Here is a 26,697-nt window from a genome sequence, read left to right on the forward strand (position 1 = left end):
TTGTTAGTACACCAATGGACACAGCAGCAACAGGTGATTCCTGAGACATTGAAGACTCTTGGTCAACCACTTCCCCCCCCCCCCCCCCCCCCCCCCAACCTCAGATACATATGCAGTCAGTATTCGTTCATATCACCCTCCAATGCCATTGTGAGGTTCTCATACCCTCAAACATCATAACATTTACTATTTTTCACATTTTATGCTTATTCTTTAGTTTGGATGCATACCGACTATTGATAGTCATGCAGCTACTAGTGGTTAAATGAATTCCAGCAGTAAAAATAATCTTTGTCTGCTGACAATGTTTTACGTTTGCACTGTGTGTGCTGGGTGAAATATTTGAATCAGTACCAGTGTCAGCAGCATTCTTGAGATACAGATGTGTTGAGATTTGTGTTTCAATATAATTGGGATGAAATTGCACTCATCTCAAGATTATGTTCAATTTAATCATTTTCACCATATTTACAATATACCTTAGGTTTAAGTGTGAAGAAATTCATTATGTTTAGCAGCATATAAAATTTCTCTGAATTAATTAAAGTACAGTTTGAATCAGTGTTTAGAGAATGTACAATTCCAATTATTGCTACTGAAGGAACCTGTAAACTGATTAAATGAATGATTGGCCTGTTGGAGAAATGTATGTGCAGAGGAGAACTGATGTAGCATTGTCACTAAAATTTGTGCAAAATTACTTTAGGATTGACAGCTGTAATGGGAGTATTTGGTGGAGAGCCCATGTGGAAGGTATGGACTGGGATCACTGCAGCCTGTGGCCTTTCCTGTTTTTATAGTTAAGGAAGTTATTGTTACAGATGTTATCATCTGTATTTGTTACGTGGTACTTAACAAGTTCATCTAAAGTTTTGAGTGGAAAAGATTGATGTCACTCTCTTGGCCAGTTGATTGCCATATGAAGTCAACTGAGAGAAATGGTTTGTGTTATATGTCTACCCTGAGTCTGAAAAACTTAATGTTCGCTAACTGCTCTCTATGAACAAGGTAATCAATAGACCTGCAGCAGCTTTGACTACAAATAAAGACACTGTTGTGAAGATTGGCACGGATATGTTCAAGAAACAAAAGGAAGCTGGAGAAACATTGAAACTTAAAACCCAGGGAAAAAATGCGGTGTGGATAAACAGATTACCAACATAGATTTGTTCCATAGAATGGGATTCATCATCATGTTTATGACTATTATTGCAGAAAGGTACACTCAACACTCAGCAAGTTATTGGTCACACTTAAGGAATAAGAACTTTTTCAATGCATCACCACATAGTTATTCACAGTGTTACACAACCTAGGCTTTAACCACTAACATTTCTGTAACTAGGGTGACCAGATGCAATCATTTAAAAAGGAGGACTAACAGCTTCAAAAAGGAGGACAAAGGAAGAAAAAAGAGGACATATCAAAAGGGTCGACTGCAGATGAGGATACCACCGTCAGCTTTGGACAAGTCATGTGACTGCTGGGAATTACCGGTAAAACTAGTAGTTAATTGTTACTGGTGGTCAGGTGATGATTCCCAGAGCAATATATATATATATATATATTTTATTTTAAATTAAAAACATTGATTGTGGTGACAGTGTGGCATCAATTGCTTTTATATTTATGCATAGTTTTAAGATTTAACAAAGACAGCTGCCTAAGCACCACTCCTGATTGGCTACTTTCATGTGACTTTCCCAAAGCTGACGGGGGGAGGGGGGGAGGGGGGGAGGGGGAATGTATCCTCATCTGCAGTATTCCCCATCGAACATACGTTCAAATTTAATAAATGAGTTTATGATTTATAGGCATAACATACATACATTCCTTAACAATTATTGATACTTCTTGGAGAAGTTTGGGCTTACTTAACAGATAATTGTAAGATGACACACATGAAAATTCTTTTAAATTATATTGAACCATCAACAGACCTTTCACTGATTCAAGGTTTAATCTATTCCTCTTATCAGTTCACAGTGTGGTAATTAGAGAAAATATTCTTTTGGAATTATGCCCTGAAATACTGAAAAAGTATTCAGCAACCCTGAGTGACAGTGAACTGACTTACTTCCACGAAAAAATCTTTGCACATTTTTTACTGCAAGATAAAGTCCTAAATTCTGGATGAAATAAAACTATGACAGTTAATCTGTCGAGTTATTTCTTACCTTTATTGAGACTACATTCCAGCTGCACATATCTTACATACCATTTCCAATTCATTTCTCCCTTTCTTGAAAGCAGGATATTTGCAGGAAAGGACATCAGAAAATGTGCACTTTCGTTTAGGCATAGCCAAATATTTTACATAACAAACTCGGTTAAAAATTACACTTAGAAATCACATGTGCACTACAGGAAGCCAAGCCAATACAAAGCGAAGATACGAACCAAAAGTTTTAAATAATCGTTATTTGCATTCACTTATAGGTCAATCAACGATAACAGCAACTATCCTGGTGCCACCTACTAACACCGCTTTCGTGTGTGGTTATCATGAAGGCTGTGCCAACAGTTAAAGTATTTAAGAAAAGAGCAACAGAACAGGACGAATTGTAAATTTAACTGTATTACGACCAAATTTGCGAAAAAGCTGGACACTGTAAAAATCCACCTGGACCCCGGACAAAGGGCTAAAAAGGAGAACATGTCTGGATTAATCTGGACGTCTGGTCACCCTATCTGTAGCCATAAGCTGTTGATGGAGAGGGAGGACATAGCTGCATGGTGATGTCGATTTTCAAGGAGGATCTGTAGTGCAAGTTGTATGGTGCAGTGGAAAGTGGGTCAGTTGTCAAGCAGGGCTAGTCAGGGGACAGAACTAAAGGAACATTGGGAATGGCTTTGGGCACAGGAGAAAGACTTATTCTTCTTCAAGCAGGTAGTTCGCAAGGTTTTCTCTCAAGCAGTCTCATACTTCTTAAAACAAAGAATGCAGGAAATTATCAGGAGAAATGAACTGGGAAAACTGTCAGAAATTGTTCTAAATAATGCTCTTTACCATTTACTTGTTGACAAGGCACTTACCATGGCAAAATGACAGGGGGGCTTCAGCATCATAACATTGAGTAAGTGACAATCTTAAAAGAAAATGGAACTTATGAAACTAATCTCTCTCCATAAAAAATGTTTCCACTTACATGAAATTGATGAACTCACAAACACATGTATGAATACTATTGTAAGGCTATCTTGCCACTGCAATTTCATCCCAATAGAGTTAATATAGGTCCAATAAAGGATATGCTGCCAGGAATAATAATAAATTTGCACTCTCCACAGCTGAAGCATTCACAAAAGATGCTGATAAGAAGGAAACACTAAAACATATGCAGAGCATCAGGAAAAGACCATGGCACAATCAAGCTATTTTGGAAATTTGAGGGTATGAGATGATTATTCCTTTAAAGAATAACAGTGATACTACAAGCTTCTGTTATAGTGACAACTGTGGTGTCAGTAGAACTTTTCATTATCACCATAGAAATGGAGCACAGGTGGATTCCACAGCATGTTTGCAGTGCACAGTTTTAATTGTAAGTAGCTACATAACAAAATTATATTGACATAACTTTCAAAATTTTAATAAGAAAACTTTGCAGGCAACTAATTCCACATGAAGTTCAGCTCAGGAGTTCAGTCTGCATAACAAAATAAATACTACTGTTTATAATATAATTGCTGCAATACTGAGGCCCAGTTTTTTATATCACTTTTGTTCTTTCTCCCTGTACCGGTTGGCCTATTTACAAAAGGCTTTTTCACCAAGATAAACATACATAACTTTAGTTATTTTAGCATTAGAAATAAGTAACTGGGTCAGATTGCATAAAAATGTGTTGTACTCTACAGATTTAATTTATATTATGTGTTCACCTAGCTTCAATAACACACAAGTTCCCCCACATGAAAATGTGGTATGTCATCAGAATGCATATTTTTGTAAATTGTTTGCCTATCATCTAAGTAAATTGCTGCCATAGACAAATCAAAAATGTAAATATGGTGCTACTCTGCACAACAAGTTGATGATCATTCCACATTTGTACACTGAATAGTCCAAGTGTTCGAGTGAGTTGAATGAAGAGGAATATTACAAGCATGCTCCATGCAGGCCATGATAACACTGTGCCTCCAGATGCTCCTGCTGAACTGTCAATCCTAAAGTAATTTTGAACAGACTGTAATATCTTCCCAGGGCTCTTAGACACATTGTAACATAGTGAGAGATGTACAACATAGAGACTCAATGGTGAATATAACACCTCACGCATCAATACAAGTGGTAATAGTTTTGTGAAGTGTAAAAGCAGAGCAAATTATTTACCATTTCATCCTAGTCAAGGCAGTAAATTCTTTTCTTCCCTTTGTCTTTTGCAATAGACTTCAGAGTTATTTTCATCTCTAGGCCATTCACTTTCGTAATCTCAACAATCAATGTTCAGGTGCAACAAGCTTGAATTTTTTTGGGTCTACTATGTGTGCACACACACACACACACACACACACACACACACACACACACACACAGAGATATTCAAATACACACCCTAATGGTCAATGTAATACTGTCTGTTTATTAGCAGAGACCATTGTTTGGGGAGAAGAAAGAGTTGTGACAACTGGGAGGGTGAGAGATATGCAGGGCAAGGAGAGGGAAAGACATTATAGAGAGGCTTGAGGATAAACAGATGGTTCTTAGTGGCAGGGGTAACATGAGTATCCATTATGGAAATCAAACTAAAAACATAGAACATTACACACATGAAGAGGAAAGGACAGAGAGCAACAGGCAGCAATAGAAAATGGGGAAGTAAAATGTTGGCACAGAAGTGAATTGGTGAGGAAAATAACAGACTTGGAAAGGATTTGGGCAAATTGTGGTAAGGGAACAGCTGAGGAAGGGAGCAAGAGGAGGTTATTGCCAGGGGGATTATGAGAACAGATTATGGGCTGGAGGAATGTTGAAGAATGATGAAGCATATATTGATGAAGAAAGTGTAGTACAACTCATCAGTCCCCAAATACCCTACACAAAAAACTTAGAGTCAAGAGTAAAAGTAACCAAATCTTATACCAGCTGTGTTATAAATACTATGAAGTGTTCTGTGTGGGTATGACAACTAATCATATGACTAGCCCATTGAAAAAACATTGTAACATTGGATCTAGTTGAAAATTTTACCTCTTGGCTGTTGAATATGCATCACTCCACAACACCAATTGCTGCTTTGATACTCAAACCATTTTGATTTCACCACCTACACTCCTCTCCTGACAGTGACAATACTATGCAAGTTGGAATTGTTGCTCCAGTATATATTCTCTGTTCAGACAATGCCTCTGGTCTAAAACTCTGCTAGACTCCATTTCCACTACTTCCTTCCCTATTATTACAGAATGCAGGGGCTGAGAGATGTGAGTACTACCTAAACACCAGTTTAATAAGTCATAGTTAAAGAACACTAACAAAACTTATCTGCAGAAGAATGATATGACTGGTAGAAGACACCCTGAAAGAAAATCTCTTTGAGATCTGGAGAAATGCACAAATACGTGAGGGAATACTCACCTTATGCCTTCTCTTAGAAGATAGGTTGAAGAAAGACAATGTTGACTGATATACTCTTCCAGAAAATCTGAACTTACCTGGGATAACATACAGAGAGTAAAAGGTTACTTACAAGTTATATAGTAAGCAGAATGCAGTTATAAAGAGTTCATGGTCGATGAAAAGGAGGCAGTAGTGGAGAAGGGAGCAACACAGGGCTGTCATGTATCTCTCATTTTATTCAATCTGTATGTAGAGCAAACAGTGAAGGAAACTTGTCTATGGATTAGTAAATCTGTCAGAGACAGCAAAGGACTTGGAAGATTAGTTAAATGGAATAGATAGTGTCTTGAAAAGAGATTATAAGATGAACACAAATAAAAATAAAACACGGCTAATAGAAGTGGATCACAATATGGTTTAAGGAAAACCTTTTCAAATGTTGAAAACTCTGGAGACAAATACATATATTGAGTGTTTGAGGACAAAGGATCTGCTTAAGACAATTTTGGTAATGTAAACAAAGCCATTTACTATGTAAGACACACACTGCTTCTTTACAAAGGACTAACAGCCGTAAAATATTAAAATCACACCTACAGAGCTGTAACATGTTCTCTGTGTTGGCAAAGAAATGTCCAATATAGAACAAGTTAAGGAAAGTGTTCCACAGGGATCTGTGCTGGGTTCTTTCTTCGTCCTATTACTGATTAATGACCTACCATAATTTATTACGTCCAGCACAGCATAGTATGCAGATGATACTTTTCTTCATAGTAATAATCATTTCAGTAACCTTAAAAATTGTTTTGCAAACACAAATGCTCCACTATCCTAGTGCTATGAAATACATGGATTCTTGCTCAAAGACAACAAAATGAAGTATGTAGTATATAGTCTAAAGACAAGCTTCCATCAGATGATCCAAGTTATGTTAAGTTTTTGTGGGGTATGCTTAAATTACAAATCATCTTGGGGTCCACATGTACAATATAGTAGTTGTAAGTTATCTAGAGTAATTTACTTATTAAGGTATCTTATGGTTTGTGTAGCTGAAAATATGTTAGAACAGTCTATTTTTCATTTTTTCAAAACGTAATGTCATTTTTTTTTTAATGTGAAAATACTACTTCTGTGCATGACACCTAGAAAAAGCAGAAGACAGTTATTAGGGTAATTACTGGTCCTTCATATGAAGCATACTGTAAACCTTCATTTTAGAACAAAAATATCATGACTGTAATAAACTTACCAATATGGTACATTTTAACTTAGACAAAGAAGACATTACTAGAAGCAAAGTGCAAAGAAAATGTACATTGTTACAACATAAGAGGCAACAGATCCATTTGCATGCCATACAACAGACTGTCAATATCACTTAACAACTATAAAATCATGAGGCATAAATTATGTAATAATCTTCCACAAACAGTACAAGATATACCAGAACAAGTCTTCAAACAAACACTGCATGACTGCTAACTGGACACTCACTCTATAATACAAAGGAATTCATCAACTGTATATTACAGCAAAAAGAGAAATATGTTATCATTAAACATAAATTTAAGTGTTAATAAATCTTTTCTGAAAGTATTTAACTGGAGTGTAGTGTCATGTGAAAGCAAAGCACACATGATAAACCATACAGAAAATAGCAGATTTTCAAATGCAGTGCTACAGACAAATACTAAATATCAGAAGAGTAGATCTACATCAACATCTACATTTATACTCCGCAAGCCACCCAATGGTGGGTGGCGGAGGACACTTTATGAGCCACTGTCATTACCTCCCTTTTCTGTTCCAGTCGCGGGAATAACGACTGTCTGAAAGCCTCCATGCGCACTCGAATCTCTCTAATTTTATATTCATGATCTCCTCGGGAGGTATAAGTAGGGGGAAGCAATATATTCGATACCTCATCCAGAAATGCGCCCTCTTGAAACCTGGACAGCAAACTACACCACGATGAAGAGTGCCTCTCTTGCAGAGTCTGCCACTTGAGTTTGCTAAACATCTCTGTAATGCTATCACGGCTACCAAATAAACCTGTGATGAAACACACTGCTCTTCTTTGGATCTTCCCTATCTCCTCCGTCAACCCGATCTGGTACGGATCCCACATTGATGAGCAATACTCAAGTATAGATCAAACAAGTGTTTTGTAAGCCACCTCCTTTGTTGATGGACTACATTTTCTAAGGACTCTCCCAATGAATCTCAACCTGGTACCCGCTTTACCAACAATTAATTTTATATGATCATTCCACTTCAAATCGTTCTGCATGCATACTCCCAGATATTTTACAGAAGTAACTGCTACCAATGTTTGTTCTGCTATCATATAATCATACAATAAAGGATCCTTCTTTCTATGTATTCGGAATACATTACATTTGTCTATGTTAAGGGTCAGTTGCCACTCCCTGCACCAAGTGCCTATCCGCTGCAGATCTTCCTGCATTTCACTACAATTTTCTAATGCTGCAACTTCTCTGTATACTACAGTGTCATCCGTAAAAAGCTGCATGGAACTTCCGACACTATCTACTAGGTCATTTATATATATATTGTGAAAACCAATCTGCTCGACGACCCTTCTTGAAGACTGGGACTACCTGTGCTCTTTTCCAATCATTTGGAACCTTCCATTCCTCTAGAGAATTGCGGTACACAGCTGTTAGAAGGGGAGCAAGTTCTTTCACGTACTCTGTGTAGAATCAAATTGGTATCCCGTCAGGTCCAGAGGACTTTCCTCTGTTGAGTGATTCCAGTTGCTTTCCTATTCCTTGTACACTTATTTCGATTTAGGCAAAGAAATGAATTGAAGGCAAAAGAGCTTTATGGCTCAGATTAATGGAAAGCAGGGGCAAGTAGATACAGCACATCCAGATACTTCAATTAATTCAGTAATTCAATAATAGAATGAATTTTTGAGGTAAAAATTCTATAGTGAGACCATGGCTTCAATATAGAAAGCATATTCAAATACAGGGAAGAAGAGAGCAGGTCAGGGCTAACTAACATGGAGAACAGCAGCAAACCAGTCCTTGCATTCAAAACTACAGAACAACAACAATATTCTCCATATTTCTTTTATGACAAATATACAACATAACACCACTTGAGGCAAGATTCAGCATAATGGGTTAATTCCATTTCATTTCTCAGGTTCAGTAAATAATGCAATAGAATATCTGAGATCAGTGCACACAAGCAATCTCAGTAAAATGAAATTGACACTTACATCACAAAAAGAAATAGAATCCATCATAAAGTCCCAGAAATCAAAGCACTCTAGTGATTATGATAACATATCAACAAAATTAATAAACGACTGTTCATGTGAGCTTAGTCATATCTTAAGTTATTTGTGTAATCAATCACTTGTCACAGGAACATTCCCAGACTGGTTTAATTATGCTGAAGTTATAGGTCTCCACAAGAAAGGGGACAAAGAAGTGCCACCAAATTACCGACCGGTCTCACTTTTGGCAGCTTTTTCAAAAATCTTTGAAAAGGTTATGTTCAAGCATCTACTTAAGCACCTTAGTGATAATAACATACTGTCAAAGTCACTGTTTGGGTGTCTTAAGGGTTCTGATATTGAGAAAGCTATTTACACTAACATCAAAAATGTCCTTAATTCATTGGACAACAAATTAGAGGCAACTGGCATATTCTGTGACCTGTCAAAGGCGTTTGACTGTGTGACTCGCAGCATTAAAATATTATGGTGTCACTGGTAGTGCTGCAAAGTGGTTTCAGTCATATCTTACTAAAAGAAAACAAAGGGTGTCATTACGTAACACTTCAGCAGTAGGCAATCAGACATCATCTGACTGGGAAGAAATTACATGTGGTGTTCCCCAAGGTTCCATTAGATTAGATTAGATTAATACTTGTTCCATAGATCATGAATACGACACTTCGTAATGATGTGGAACGTGTCAGGTTAATAAAAGATGTCTGTACAAGAAATTACATTACACAAAATATTGCATGACACTAATGATTAAGTTTTTTTTTTTTTTTTTTTTTTTTTTTTTTTTTTTAATATCTAAAAATTCAGCCAATGAGTAGAAGGAGTTGTCATCTAGAAATTCTTTTAATTTATTTTTAAATGTTAGTTGGCTATCTGTCAGGCTTTTGATGCTGTTTGGTAGGTGCCCAAAGACTTTTGTGGCAGCATAATTTACCCCTTTCTGTGCCAAAGTCAGATTTAACCCTGCATAGTGAAGATCATCCTTTCTCCTGGTGTTATAGGTATGCACACTGCTATTACTTTTGAATTGGGTTGGATTATTATCAACAAATTTCATAAGGGAATATATATACTGTGAGGTTACTGTGAGGATCCCTAGATCCTTAAATAGATGTCTGCAGGATGACCGTGGGTGGGCTCCAGCAATTATTCTGATTACACGTTTTTGTGCAATGAATACTTTTCTACTCAACGATGAATTACCCCAGAATATGATGCCATACGAAAGCAGTGAATGAAAGTAGGCATAGTAAGCTAATTTACTGAGATTCTTATCACCAAAATTTGCAATAACCCTAATAGCATACGTAGCTGAACTCAGACGTTTCAGCAGACCATCAATGTGTTGCTTCCAGTTTAACCTCTCATCAATGGACACACCTAAAAATTTTGAAAATTCTACCTTAGCTACAGACTTCTGTTCAAATTCTATATTTATTACTGGAGTTTTGCCATTTACTGTACGGAACTGTATATACTGTGTTTTATCAAAATTTAAAGAGAGTCCGTTTGCTGAGAACCACTTAATAATTTTGTGAAAAACATCATTTACAATTACATCACTTAGTTCTTGGTTTTTGGATGTTATTACTATACTTGTATCATCAGCAAAAAGAACTAACTTTGCATCTTCATCAATGTGGAATGGTAAGTCATTAATGTATATCAAGAACAGTAAAGGACCTAAGACCGAACCCTGTGGGACCCCGTGCTTGATAGCACCCCAGTTTGAGGAATCAGCTGTTTTAACATTACACGAACCACTTATTTCAACTTTCTGCATTCTTCCAGTTAAGTATGAATTAAACCATTTGTGCACTGCCCCACTCAAACCATAATGATTTAGCTTATCTAAAAGAATTCCATGATTTACACAATCAAAGGCCTTTGAGAGATCACAAAAAATACCAATGGGTGATGTCCGGTTATTCAGAGCATTTAATATTTGATCAGTGAAAGCATATATAGCATTTTCTGTTGAAAAGCCTTTCTGAAAACCAAACTGACATTTTGTTAGTACTTTATTTTTACAAATATGGGAGGCTACTCTTGAATACATTACTTTCTCAAAAATTTTTGATAGAGCTGTCAGAAGAGAGATTGGGCGGTAGTTGTTGACATCCGACATATCCCCCTTTTTATGCAATGGTTTTACAATGGCATATTTCAGTCTATCAGGGAAAACACCCTGCTCCAAAGAGCTATTACATACGTGGCTGAGAATTCTACTTATCTGTGGGGAACAAGCTTTAAGTACTTTGCTGGAAATGCCATCAATTCCGTAAGAGCTTTTACTTTTCAGTGAGTTTATTATTTTACTGATTTCAGAGGGAGAGGTTGGTGGAATTACAGCTGTTTCAAACTGTGCAGGTATCGCCTCTTCTATTAATAGCCTTGCCTCTTCTAGTGAAGATCTAGATCCTATTTTCTCCACAACATTTAAAAAATGATTATTCAAAATATTTTCAATTTCTGATTGTTTGTTAGTGCACTTGTCATTCAATTTTATTGCACTAAAGTCTTCCTGTGCTCTTGGTTGCCCTGTTTCCCTTTCAATAATATTCCAAATTGCTTTAATTTTATTATCAGAGTTACTGATCTCAGACATGATACACATGCTTCTGGACTTTTTAATAACTTTTCTTAGTACCGCACAATAGTTTTTATGATATTGAACAATTTCGGGGTCAGTACTCCATCTTGCTGTTAGATACAGTTCTCTTTTGCGGTTGCAAGATATTCTTATTCCTTTAGTTAGCCAAGGTTTATTATATGTTTTCTTGGAATTATGTTTAACTATTTTCTTGGGAAAACAATTTTCAAATACCCTTAAAAATGTATTGTGAAATAAGTTATATTTCAAGTTTGCATCGGGTTCCTTATACACTTCATCCCAGTCTAGCTGCTGTAGGCTTTCCCTAAAGTTTGCAACATTTATATTGTTAACTGAACGCACTGCTTTGAAAGTCTGATTTATTATACTGCATGGAGCTATGTCATGTACTGTAACAAGCTGTGCACTATGATCTGAAAGACCATTCTCAACAGGATAAGCATTTATGTCCTTAAACTTATCTTGGTCTATAAAAAAGTTATCTATCAATGTACTGCTGTTCTTTGTTATCCGAGTAGGAAAATCAATGACGGAGCTCAAATTGAAAGAACTGAGTAATACTAAAAGGTCATTCTTCCTATTACACTCTTTCAGGGAATCAACATTGAAATCCCCACAAATGATAATTTGCTTCCCCCTGTCTGACAGATAGCACAACAAAGCATCCAAGTTTTCCAGAAATAGCTGGAAATTCCCTGAGGGGGACCTATACACTGTTACAATTATGAAAGTGCCATCCTTTAGTTTAAGTTCAGTGGCACATGCTTCCATATGTTGCTCTACACAAAATTTTTTAGTTTCTAAATTTTTTGCACTGTGGAAGCTTTTGACATATATGGCAACTCCTCCTCTCATCATATTATCTCTACTTACATGTGCAGCTAATTTGTACCCATTGATGCTAACCTTTTGCATATCAGTGACAATGTGATGCTCAGACAGGCATAGTACATCTATTACATTCTCAGTTTCTATATCTTCTAAACAAAGCAGAAGCTCATCAATTTTATTGTTCAATCCCCCAATATTTTGATGAAATATACTAACATTTTTCATTTTACTTTTGCAACTATCTTGAACTTTTTTGACATCTTTAGTACTTGCATGGCTGAGTTTCCCACTGGACACTGATCTTACTAGGTCCAGTACCGTTTCTTGTGTATATTAATGACCTGTCATCTGTTACATTACCAGATGCCAAGTTTGTCTTATTTGCAGATGACACAAACATTGCAATAAATAGTAAATCAAATATAAATTTAGAAAGGACAGCTTATCAAATTTTTACTGACATTAATAAGTGGTTCATAGCCAATTCACTGTCATGAAACTTTGAAAAGACCCACTATATGCAGTTCAGAACTTCCAAAAGATTTCCTTCTGGTGTGTGTTTACAATATGATGACATGGAAATAGGAGAAGTTGAGAGTGTAAAATTCTTGGGATTACAACTTGATAATAAATTCAGTTGGGAACAACATACTAAGGAACTGCTAAAGTGCCTAAACAAGTCTGTGTTTCCAATGTGAGTGATGTCAGACATAGGAGATATAAATATAAAAAAAACTGGCATATTTTGCTTACTTTCAATCCATTGTGTCATATTGTATCATACTTTGGGGTAGCTCTACAAACAGAGAAAAAATTTTTAGAGTACAGAAATGTATAATAAGAGTAATGAGTAGTGTAAATCCAAGAACATCACATCGAAACCTATTCAAAAATTGGACATATTAACCACAGCTTCTCAGCATATTTATTCCTTAATGAAGTTTGTTGTAAATAATACATCTCTTTTTCCAACTAACTGCTTAGTACACAGTATCATTACTAGGAATAAGAACAATATACATAAAGATTTAAAATCACCTACTCTTGCCCAGAAAGGAATCCAGTATTCAGCAACACATATTTTCAATAAGTTACCAACAACCATTAAGAGTTTAGTTTCAGACAAGGCATAATTTAAACATAATTTAAAAGAATTTTTGGTGGTCAACTCCTTCTATTCCATCCATGAGTTTCTCAACAAGTGCAGTAGACCATTTTAATGAAAATTTATTATACTTTAATTCTTGACAATACTTGGTTGTAATAGACAAGAAACTAGCAAATGTCTGAATGATGGATTTAATGAAAGCAGATGTAAGTATTAAACCTGTAAATATTAGAAGTTTAAATTTAATTCATGTACATAATTTTACTGTTTATTGACTGAGGATCATTAAAATTAATGAAACTCAAGTTTTTCTAATTACTTTTTTGTAATGTGTTTATCTGACATGTTCCACACCCAGGAGGATTCTCTCTTTTGTGGGTCTATGGAATGAATAATTAATCTAATCTAATACAACAAATGTTGTTGTCCCCCCCCCCCCCCAAAAAAAAAAAAATTCAACCTTTTAGAGATCTTCAATTCACTCAAGTTTTACACCCACAACAGTGCATATGGTATGTATGAAATGATTACATTTACAGAGCAAAGGTGCAAGTCGTTATGAGGTGGAAGGTATCAACCTATGCTGAAATATCCATATTAGTACATGGTGGGGCCTCCACAGACAGCGATGCAGGTGCTGACTTTGGCATCCAGTCAGTTGAACAGATCGTGAACACTGTCCTGGGATATGTTAGGCCATGCCCACTATACGTCTGTAAGAGTTCTTGGTGGATGAGTTGCACGAGTCACGTCTTGTCCCATCATATCCCACATGTGCTCTTTTGAAGACAAGTCTGGAGATTGTGCTGGCCAGGGAAGTTGCTGCTGTGTCTTGCTGTGCATGTTGATTTTCAAGGGCAGTGTGTGTGCAAGCAGTATCCTTGTGGAACAACACATCACCTTCTTGTTGGAAGAACGGCAATAGAAAGGGTCTAACAACATTTTTCATATACTGAGCACTGGTTAGTGTCCTCTCCAGGAACACAAAAAGTGAACAAGAGTTGTAGCTTAATGTACGCCAGACCATAAGGCCTGGAGTGAAACCAGTGTGTCTTGGACAAATGCACTCTACGAGTCAGTGCTCATCAATTCTACATGTTACATGCAAACAACCATCACTTGTGTGCAGGCAGAATCTTCTTTCATCACTGGAGACAATGACACACCATTCAATATTACAAGTGATCCTCTGCAGCACCAGTCGGGCTGTGGCATGAGTGGAATATAGGCTAGAGGAGTGTGTACCCTTAGTTCTAGTGTAATAACTGGTTCGTAACAGTTTGTGATGACATTTCCGGGCTCAAAAGCCCTCTCATCTGTGCTGTGATAGCTGTATGATCTGACCATGCTCTCCTTACAACACAATGATTCTGGCAGGCGTCTGTGGTGCACTGACGTCCAGAACCTCATCTATGGGTGTGATGATGTTCACTTGACTACTGATACCAGCATCATTGCACAACTGAGTAGCACATCCAGCTTGTGTGGCAATTCTCCAAAGGACCATCCCACCACTCTGGAGACCATAATTTGACTCCTTTCAAACCCACTCAGTTCGCTGCAGAAAACTTGAGACTGTCTCCATGGCACGGTTGCCTGTTTGCTTCACTTGTTTGGACCACAGTGAACAGTTCCCTATTAAAGGGTACACATAGTGCTCTGATAAGTAAGCCAATGCGTTATCTTTTGGCAGACGATGTTAAAACTAGTATGAGTACACCTACTATCCACCATGTGGCTCTGGTAGCTATCTCACTATGCTATCTGTTGGCAGATGATGTTGAAACCATTATCAGTACAACTACTATCCCCCAGGTGGCATATGCCATCATCGGATCAATTTTTTTTCCCCAGCAGTGTGTAAGTCAATGACCACAGTAACACACTTAGGAATGTTTTATGGAGGAAAATTAATGTAATATAATGATAAAGAATTGTGTCAGGACATCTTCAAATTGACCACTCAATAACTGATTGGATGTGGAGTGTACAAAATCAGCATGGTATTCGATAGCGGGTCTGACATGGCCTGCCATGACACCACTGCAAGCACAAACCTCACTGTGGGCTTCTCAGTCCCACATCGGTTGTGGAATGATACCACACTGGTTTTCTTGGTGTGACACTACTACTGGCACTGTAGAATAACAGATGTGCATAAAATATACAGGGATCCATGACCATGCTGTTTGGTCCCCTCCCCCAAATCAACTAACCATAGAATGTATAGGTATTAAAAAATGAACTGATTAATTAATGACCAGCTTGTGAGTAACAGATATATTGTTAACTGCACACCACACATTGGCTTGGACTGCTGAGGTTCCTCATCTAGATTGCCATTAATAACAACCTATGTGAAGAAAGGTGGGAGGGGAAAGAAGGAGAACAAAGAGAAAGACATTATTCAAATTCACAATTAAATGCAATGTATACAGATACTCAACAAATTCAAATTTTTTTCCCAGATATATTTGGACAAGTGTCTTGGTGTAATACTGTCCTGGAAATTGAAATAAGAACACCGTGAATTCATTGTCCCAGGAAGGGGAAACTTTATTGACACATTCCTGGGGTCAGATACATCACATGATCACACTGCCAGAACCACAGGCACATAGACACAGGCAACAGAGCAAGCACAATGTCGGCACTAGTACTGTGTATATCCACCTTTCGCAGCAATGCTGGCTGCTATTCTCCCATGGAGACGATCGTAGAGATGCTGGATGTAGTCCTGTGGAACGGCTTGCCATGCCATTTCCACCTGGCGCCTCAGTTGGACCAGCGTTTGTGCTGGACGTGCAGACCGCGTGAGACGACGTTTCATCCAGTCCCAAACATGCTCAATGGGGGACAGATCTGGAGATCTTGCTGGCCAGGGTAGTTGACTTACACATTCTAGAGCATGTTGGGTGGCACGGGATACATGCGGATGTGCATTGTCCTGTTGGAACAGCAAGTTCCCTTGCCGGTCTAGGAATGGTAGAACGATGGGTTCGATGACGGTTTGGACGTACCGTGCACTATTCAGTGTCCCCACGACGATCACCAGGGGTGTACGGCCAGTGTAGGAGATCGCTCCCCACACCATGATGCCGGGTGTTTGCCCTGTGTGCCTCGGTCATATGCAGTCCTGATTGTGGCGCTCACCTGCATGGCGCCAAACACGCATACGACCATCATTGGCACCAAGGCAGAAGCGACTCTCATCGCTGAAGACGACACGTCTCCATTCGTCCCTCCATTCACGCCTGTCGCGACACCACTGGAGGCGCGCTGCACGATGTTGGGGTGTGAGCGGAAGATGGCCTAACGGTGTGTGGGACCATAGCCCAGCTTCATGTAGACGGTTGCGAATGGTCCTTGCCGATACCCCAGGAGCAACAGCGTCCCTAATTTGCTGGGAAGTGGCGGTGCGATTCCCTACGGCACTGCGTAGGATCCTACGGTCTTGGCATGCATCCGTGCGTCGCTGCGGTCCGGTCCCATGTCGACAGGCACGTGCACCTTATGCTGACCACTGGCGACAACATCGATGTACTGTGGAGACCTCACGCCCCACGTGTTGAGCAATTTGGCGGTACGTCCACCCAGCCTCCCGCATGCCCACTATACGCCCTCGCTCAAAGTCCGTCAACTGCACATACGATTCACGTCCACACTGTCGCAGCATGCTACCAGTGTTAAAGACTGCGATGGAGCTCCATATGCCACAGCAAACTGGCTGACACTGACGGCGGCGGTGCACAAATGCTGTGCAGCTAGCGCCATTCGACGGCCAACACCACGGTTCCTGGTGTGTCCGCTGTGCCGTGCGTGTGATCATTGCTTGTACAGCCCTCTCGCAGTGTCCGGAGCAAGTATGGTGGGTCTGACACACCGGTGTCAATGTGTTCTTTTTTCCATTTCCAGGAGTGTATAAATTGTACAGTCCTAAAGTAAGTAAAATGACAAAAAAATGCTTGTACAAGATATACTGCAGTGTAAATGTTGCATAAAACAGCAGAGCTTTGGAAAGGCCTTTTCTATTAGAAAATGCAGTCACACACAACCACACTGTTCAAGGTGTGCTTCTCCTATCTTCCATGACACGTCGCACAGCACTACAGCTTGTCAATTCAGTCACTAGAAAAAAAATCCTTGCTGTTTCATCACCTCATAAAGGTTATTACATTACATGTGCTTTTTATCAATAGCACACATAGGTACCAACTAAGACACCACAGCCAGCCCTCAGTGTTGGGAGAAATGGATACTTCAGTCACTATAAAGTGACCCTACAGCAGTAACTGTGGAATCTTCAGAATTATTTTTAAATAGAAAAAAATGATAATAATCATGATGCCATACAAAGTTCTCAACAACACGTGTCAACCTTTGGGAGGTCATGAATACATCAAGAATATTTTTAGTTGCAGAATTTTAGTATGAAGTACATGACTACTTTATATAAAGAGAAAAATTGCATTTGGACATTAAGCAGCATTAAATTAAATATGGGGGATATTTTTAACATGACTCTCAGGTAAGGTAAAAAAAAGTCACACTGAAACTAGGAATTGGTGTCAGATTCCTCTTACCTGTTGCAGGAAAGATATCAGCATGCTGGTCCCCCATTTATCTGGTGCAGCTAGATTTAAGTCTTTGAAATATAATATTAGTCGCTCACTATTTCTTGGTCTATATGCACGGCCTGTGGTTGTTGATATCAACATGCAAACCTAAAAAATTAAAATTGATTGTACTATACCAAAAGCATTCATTCATTCACACATCACCCTTTTGTACATCCCATAAAAAACTAAATACTATTAAGCCAGTTGGCTGTCATTGTTAGCTAAATCAACCTGCTAACTACAGCAAAGAAGGGTGTATTTAAGTGTCTTATATAACTAGCAGAAAAGCTGCTGCTCTGAAAAAGGAAGTTACTTTTGTTCCTGCGTAATTAAATAACAGAAATTATGATCCAGAAAAAAACAATGCACAGTCCACAATAAATGTAAATGTATTGTGTGAAAGTTTAAAATGATTGATATAAACCATAAATTACCAAGAAGAGAAATATCAGAACACCTGAATCTCAAAGTTATGCAAAAATAAAATAAAAAATATTACATAATCCTCATTTGCTAACTTCATGTTCCCATCTGCCCACTGTTGATTTTTCTTCTTACACTGAAAAATTTAAATAACAATGACTAGATGAAATTTAGTAATAATTGTAAACATTCAACAAAAGACAGAAAATTAGTGCTATAACACTTTTATGCAGTGTTCCACACATATTGTGAGGATCTGCCAATTTGCCAGTATTCAACTTCCTAGACAATGCTTTAATAGATCCCCCACCATCAGTGTCATGTAACTTTTTCTCTGCCACAACTTCCTTAGATAGCTCCTCACAATTCCAACACTAGTAATTACTTTTATTTGCCATATAGTGGTATCTTTCAAAATGAGCAATAACACAGACATGATTGTTCTGCTGAAGGACAGTTTTCCAAGTGAACTATTTTGATAATTTACTCGTCCTCTCTCTCTCTCTCTCTCTCTCTCTCTCTCTCTCTCTCTCTCTCTCTCTCTCTCTCTCTCTCTATCTCTCTCTCTCTCTCTATTTTCACAATAATATTTATGTTCTCTGGTCCTGGTAAATGTCCTGCTGATGTTGCAGTCTTCAGACCAAAGACTGCTTTGATGCAGCTCTTGATGCTAGTTTGTCATGACCAAGTCTCCTCATCTCTGCACAACTACTGTCAAAGACATCCACTTGAACCTACTTACTATAGTCAAGCTTTCGCCTCCCCCTACAATGTTTCTTCCAACACCTCCTTCCATTACCAAATTAATGATTCCCTTGATGCCTCATCATGTGTCCTATTATTCAGTCCTTGGTATTTCAACAAAGTGACTCAGTACCTATTCATTAGTTACTCAATCCACCCACCTAATTTTCGACATCCCTCTCTAACAACAAATTTCAAAATCCCTCTATTCTATTCTTTCAGACAGATACCTTAAGAAAGACTTCCTAACAATTAAATTTATATTATGGATTAATAAATTAGAAATGAATTTCTTGCTACAACCAGTCTGCATTTTATAATCTATCTACTTTGGCCATCATCAGTAATTCTGCTGCAAAGACAGCAAAACTCATCTACTACTTTTAGAAGACTAGATTTCCTAATCTAATTGCCTAAAACTCACCTGATTTATTTCAATTCCACACACACACATGCACTCACACACCCACCTGTATAGCTACATTGTTTCCGCTGAATACCCACACATACTGCTGTGTATCTTTCGTCTTAACACCTTTTTAAATTTCCTACAGTATCTTTCACCTTTTTTCTTTGCTACAGTATCTTTCACCTGCTCACATAACCTTCTGAAACCTTGTATTTCTCATCCTACCATTTTGCACTTCCTGTCAGTGTTACAATCTAAAATTTACATTTGTAGTAACAATGTTGAAATTTGTACAGACTTATGTAACAAATGGAAAATATTATTTAAATGTGCAATTAAAAAACAACCTTTATCCAGTCATCCCAAGCATCACTATACTTCTATGCAAGGTACTAGGGGAGGGTTAGCTTCAACAGACCTAACAGTTTGCTTTCATTTTCCAACAGCAGGATCTTGATATCAGCAGTTGGCCGACATAGTGTTCTAAGGTAACACAACAGTGTCCTTGAATGCAAAAAAAAAGTCTGCATACTGAATAATTGTAAGTGTGCCACACAGGTTTGGGGTGCCTCATTTTAGAAGCCCCTACATTTTGCAGTGTGTGCTGTGTAATTTGTCAAGTTGTCACAAACATTGTCTGCCACAAATTATAGTCTTGTGGGACTATGGACATGACAGAAGTTGAAAATTTCACTTAATAATTAGCAGTAGACAAAATACAAATTTTATCACGTATAGTTAACAGAGCAGCATAAATAGAATCTGCCAACCTGTAGGAAGCCCCTGAAGAGGCTGAAAACAATAGAACTTGTATAAGGTTCAGATTTTGTGAGCACTATGAGTTTAGCAAATTAAAGGACCCAACACCCATTTTCACTAGATGAATGAAAATTTATAGAAAAAAACCCTAATTTATGATTATATGGGTGATTATAATGCATTCACAAAGCAAGGGTGAAGAAGAATGGCTAAATGAATAAAAGAAGAGGAAAAAGGAAAGGGCATTAGCAGAACTGTACCACTTTTTGCAATTTGATGAAGCATGTATGTGTATTTTTCTAAGATGTAAATTGTAACTGCCGTATGCTTCCTTTTGTATTCACAGATGTTTCAGTACTCAAGTAGTTCAAGTAGTTCTTTTACATCCACATAACTCCTTCTTTTTTTATTTTACTATATATATTTTTAATATAGGTGTGAAATACTAATTCTTGTACTCCAACTTTTACATATTACATCAACAGAAATTCTTCTAGAGAATAGGGGGAATTGTGAAGGAGAAACCTTTTCGCCTTTTTTCCCAATTTTATTTTGCTGTCTTGTGGAGATTTCTTACCATTAGGTAAATAATCAAAAAATTTGATATTAGCACTGTGAGCCCCTTTTTGTGATAAGCCAACAGTAATGTGGAACAATGAATATCATTTTTTCCCTGTGGAATTTTAATTAGATATATCATTGTTGCCTTTGACTTGCAGTGAGTTCCTTGCAACAAACATACTCTCTGGGAGACAAGTAAATGGAAATGGTCAGCCATGGAAAAATATGAACATGACATAGAAAGTCTTGAACAATTCAAGCTCTATGCAGATGAGCATTTTCTTACTGGAGAAGTACCCTGGTAGACCACATACAAAAGGTCCCACAGAGGGTTGAATCTCACCAACATAATGTTGGCCTGTAAAGGTTCCACATACCACAATTAGTGGGAACTGGCTACTGAAGGCTATAGCCTTCAGATGATTACACCAGTCATGCAGGTAGTGAGGTGTACAAAGCATGGATGGAGCTGTATGTTCATCAGGCTGTCACCACACCCATATGAGGTTATCATCCCTTCACAAAATGAATTGGGATTCATCACTTAACATGACATTTTGCCACTCTGTGGCAGTCCACATTGTTCTGGCTTGGCACCACTATGGGCAGTATCACTAATGTCTTGGTGTTAATGGCAGCATATGACATGGGCATCTGGAGGACTAATTTTTATCTGCAAGGCATCTGGAATGGTTTGTGGAAAAACTGGCTCCCATACATCTATTTGCATGTGATTGTCATATTTAGGACTTGTCCATTATGGGCAGTTGAAATACAGCCTGCTGTCTGATTGGAGTGCCACTGCAGGGCCTGTGGGCACATGCATTGGTGCCAAACATGGATAATTTGCATATCAGATGTCACTGTACTTAGCTGCAAACTTTCATGTTTGTAACTTTCTTCCTTCTGAGTGTACTACTTTCAATGACAGTGAGTGCATGAGAGGAACAACAGTAGACCCAAAATTGAGCCTTGCAAAACTGCATAAATGATTTCTTTACAGTCAGAAGAATCTTCCCTGCTTACATTGGTTGAATTATTAAGTACAGCTTTCTGAATCCTTTTAGTTAGATATGACATTAACCACTTGTTGGCTACACCATCAATTCCATGAAACCTCCAGAGTTTTTACAGCAACTCTTGTGAAATTCAAATTGTGATGTACTAATGATATTATTGTTTCTCGGATATGATACTAACCTAGATTACATCACCCTTTCAAAAGTTTTGGAAAATGATGTGTGTTAAGAAATAAGTCATTAGTTATTGATACCTATCCCATTACATTTCTTATAAAGGAATGTAACAATTGTATGTTTCAATCTCTGCAGAAAGATGCAGTGAGTTAGAGCTGCATTACATATTTCAGTAAAACACAGTACTTATTAAACAGGAACAACTCTGTTGTACTCTTTTGAAAACATATCAAATTGAGACGAGCTTTTATGTTTGAGAGCATACATAAGTTTCTTAATTTCTGAAGGAGAAATAGGCGACATATCTGTGTGACTGAATTATCTGAGAGTTTCAACATAACGTTTTGATTTTTCTTTTGAACTCCATTTCAGAAATGATTATTGAACATACCTGTTACCTGTGTCTGATCATTTATAGTTCTTCCATTTAAATCAATAGTGATGTTATCCTCTCCTGTAACCTGTTGTCCTGCATCATGTTTCACTACATTCCATAAAGACATTAGTTCGTTGCTGGAATTACTGATTTCTAGCATAATGTGCACATTCCTTCATTTTTAATAACTTTTATTGCTAATTTTGGCTTATTTTTGTAGTGTACAGCTTTCAGAATCTTTGCTTGTTATTGACAATAAATAGATTCAATGACAATTAAAAGTTAACTATTCTTCAGAATTAATTCAAAAGTACACACTTCAATGTGCTTAACTCTTCAAAATCAACTTGTTCCAATGATTTTGAAGTCATACTTCATCTTTGTACATGTAACAACTTCTCCTTTTCTCACATTAAAGTTGGTGTCATGCAGGAAGGTTGCCCAATTTTCAGTGTTCTATGCAATCGCCTCCATTAACTGTTGGTAGCAAATAACATTAATTCTCTTTCCCAGCAGATAACTGTGACTTACAGTTAGAAAGCAGAATCTCTCTCCTGCTAGCAGCACTGTGTTACTGTGCTTCACAACGACTGAATTATTCATTCAACTATTCAACTGTCTAGCTGTGAATGTGTATCTGTAAATGTTTTTGTGTGTGTGTCTATATAGAAGAGAATTTTTAGCTGAAAGAAGTGATATAGATGCGGCATGAACCACATCCCATATAAAGATGCAGAATACAAGAGAAGGAGGTAGTCCAACAGTGTATTATCTGATGAAACATGGGCGATCAGAATCATTCCAGAAAAACCTGCTAGAACAGTAGTGATGGCTGGTAGTTTTAAATTTCCCATAGGAATAGCTTCTTGGACAGTTATTCTCCTTGCTGGATCTTCTGCAGGTTCTGTTCATGACAGTAAACTCCTGTTTCGATGTAAGAAAAGCAGCAGTAACTGCCACTTCGAAACAAATGCTGTCAGTTTCATGAAATGATTCAGTGAACAATTCTTGGCACACCTTGCTTCGAAGTCGGTCATTGTAATGTACCATGCCAATTATCATTCAGCTATTATAGAGAAAATACCAAGTTATGTATGAGAAACTTATGAAATTTATAAATAAAAACAGCATCCTATGTAATGAACAACATGGATTCAGAAATAAGAGGTCAACGACAACTGCTATCTATGAATGCATCAATTCCATCCTAAACCTGATGGACAAAAAACAGGAAACAATTGGAGTCTTTATTGACTTGTCAAAAGCTTTTGACATGGTGGGCCATAAAATTCGGCTATCAAAGCTAGAAAGATATGGTATTCGAGGTCTGTCCAACAAGTGGATCAGTTCCTTCCTGACTAATCGTATGCAGACAATGTGCGTCAAGCACACAAATATTGAACTAAAAACTGTATCTAATCACTTATCTGACTATAAACAAATTAAATGTGGTGTACCCCAAGGAGCAGTATTGGGACCGCTTCTGTTTCTTCTGTACATAAATGATCTAAGCTTAAATGTTGATGAACACAAAGCAATCATATTTGCAGATGACACCACAATTCTACTAACAGGAGACGACGATGAACAGTTACAGCAACCAGCAAACACGGTCACGAAACAACTTAGCAGCAGGGCACAGAGTCATCACCTTGTAATAAACAGTAAGAAAACCATTGCTCTAGAATTCCACAATGTTCCTAACAAGGACATGTTTATCCCATCAGTCTCTATCAATGACGAACCAGTTGGTAACAGTACTGAAACCAAATTCTTAGGCCTTTGGCTGCAGAGTAAATCAGATGGAATAAGCATATTGAATATCTCAGTGCAGAACTGAGCAAAACATGTTACCTACTTTGTTCATTAAAATCATGCTGTAGTGAGAAAACAGTATTGAATGCATATCATGCGTACTATCATTCTCGTCTTAGATATGGAGTCACCTTCTGGGGAAACAGCTAACAGCACTTTTAAACTACAAGAAAGGGCCATTAGAATCTTGTTTGGGCGCAAGCCTAGAGATTCTTGTAAACCCCTTTTTAAGAAATCTGTCATTCATCCATTACCATGTGTATACATTATGGAATCCCTTTTGTTCTTTAAATTAAATGTAATAGGAAAGGACCGGAGACTGCAGAAAAACTGTGATATACATGAGCACTTTACCAGACAAAACAGAAACTTACATATGACTCAAATGAGCACATCACTGTGCCAAAAAGGTACTTTTCACATGGGAGTTAAGATTTATAACAAACTTCCTGAAAACATAAAAGCTATTGCTCAGGCCAATACATCTGGAAAATCTCTAAAGTCATATTTACAGCATCACTGCTTTTACTCCATTGACGAATATTTAAATTTATGAAATGTATTATATAAATACTTACGTGTAAAGTGTATTATTGTAAGCTTAAATATTTATGCTTTGAAATGACTTTCAGCCTGTATATTTATAACTTGACTTGTCCAACGTCTTATGCATAAGCTGCTATGTAGACAACAGGGCCAATAAAAAATACAATACAAAATAAAAACTATCAAAGTGTATATTTTGCCCTGGTTTAAAAATAAAAATATTTTCAAAGTTTATATGTTGTCCTGGTTTAAAAATAAAAATATTTTGCCCAGTATAAACCAGACACATGATGAACACATGTAGCTCATTAATTTACATATGTCACAAGACGGAAGTACAAACTTGACTGTCTTCCATGTGAACGTGATCACACTATTTTGTGTTTATCCACATATCACTGTTAGTATAATATCATGGAATTAATTTGTGCGAAGGCTAACAGGGATGGCTAGAAAACAAATGTAAGGATGTAGAGACATATATCACTAGGGGTAAGATAGATACTGCCTACAGAAAAATTAGAGAGACATTTGGAGAAAGAGAACCACTTGTAACAATATCAAGAGCTGATGGAGAACCAGTCCTAAGCAAAGAAGGGAAAGCACAAAGGTGGAAGTAGTATACAAGGTCTATACAAGGGCAATGTACTGGAGGGCAAAATGGAAATGTAAGAGGATGTAGATGAAGATGAAATGGGAGATATGATACTGAGTGACAAGATTGACAGAGCACTGAATGACCTTAGTTGAAACAAGTCGCCGGGAGTAGACAACATTCCATTAGAACTTCTGATGGCCTTGGGACAGCCAGCCCTGACAAAACTCTTCCGTCTGGTGAGCAAGACATATGAGACAGGTGAAATACCCTCAGACTTCAAGAAGAATATAATAATTCCAATCCGAAAGAAAGCAGGTGTTGACAGGTGTGAGGATTGCTGAACTATTAGTTTAATAAGTCACAGCTGCAAAATAGTAACACGAATTCTTTACAGACGAATGAGAAAACTGGTAGAAGCCAGTCTTGGGGAAGACCAGTTTTGATTTTGTAGAAATGTTGGAACACGTGAGGCAATATTGACCCTACGACTTATCTTAGAAGATAGAGTAAGGAAAGGAAACAAAAGAATTATTTGGAGTAGGAATTAAAATCCATGGAGAAGAAATAAAAACTTTGAGGTTCGCCGATGACATTGTAATTCTGTCAGAGACAGCAAAGGACTTGGAAGAGCAGTTGAACGGAATGGACAGTGTCTTAAAAGGAGGGCATAAGATGAACGTCACCAAAAGCAAAACAAGGATAATGGAATGTAGTTGAATTAAGTCGGGTGATGCTGAGGGAATTAGATTAGGAAATGAGACACTTGATGTAGTAGATGAGTTTTGCTATTTGGGGAGCAAAATAACTGATGATGGTCGAAGTAGAAAGGATATAAAATGTAAACTGGCAATGGCAAGAAAAGTGTTTCTGAAGAAGAGAAATTTGTTAACATCAACTATAGGTTTAAGTGTCAGGAAGTATTTTCTGAAATTATTTTTGTATGTAGCGTAGCCATGTATGGAAGTGAAACAAGGACGATAAATAGTTTAGACAAGAAGAGAATAGAGGCTTTCGAAATGTGGTGCTACAGAAGAATGCTGAAGATTAGATGGATAGATCACGTAATTAATGAGAATTGGGGGAAGAGGAATTTGTGGCACAACTTGACTAGCAGAATGGATCGGTTGGTAGGACATGTTCTGAGGCATCAAGGAATCACCAATTTAGTATTGGAGGGCAGCATGGAATTGTAAAAGTCATAGAGGGGGACCAACAGATGAATACACTAAGCAGATTCAGAAGGTACTTGGAGATGAAGAAGCTTGCA

General features: G+C 37.6%; 1 protein-coding gene across 1 annotated transcript in view; it reads right to left on the reverse strand.

Annotated features, from left to right (window-relative positions):
- LOC126328907 (cytoplasmic dynein 2 heavy chain 1) overlaps nt 1-26,697 on the reverse strand; it is a 906,666-nt gene that overhangs the window by 319,549 nt on the left and 560,420 nt on the right. The window contains exon 43 of the mRNA XM_049996078.1: nt 17,968-18,108. Coding sequence (XP_049852035.1) covers nt 17,968-18,108 — 141 coding nt within the window. The remainder of the gene's footprint in view (nt 1-17,967; nt 18,109-26,697) is intronic.

This window comes from Schistocerca gregaria, chromosome 2 (assembly GCF_023897955.1).
Source record: "Schistocerca gregaria isolate iqSchGreg1 chromosome 2, iqSchGreg1.2, whole genome shotgun sequence".
Lineage (NCBI taxonomy): Eukaryota > Metazoa > Arthropoda > Insecta > Orthoptera > Acrididae > Schistocerca > Schistocerca gregaria.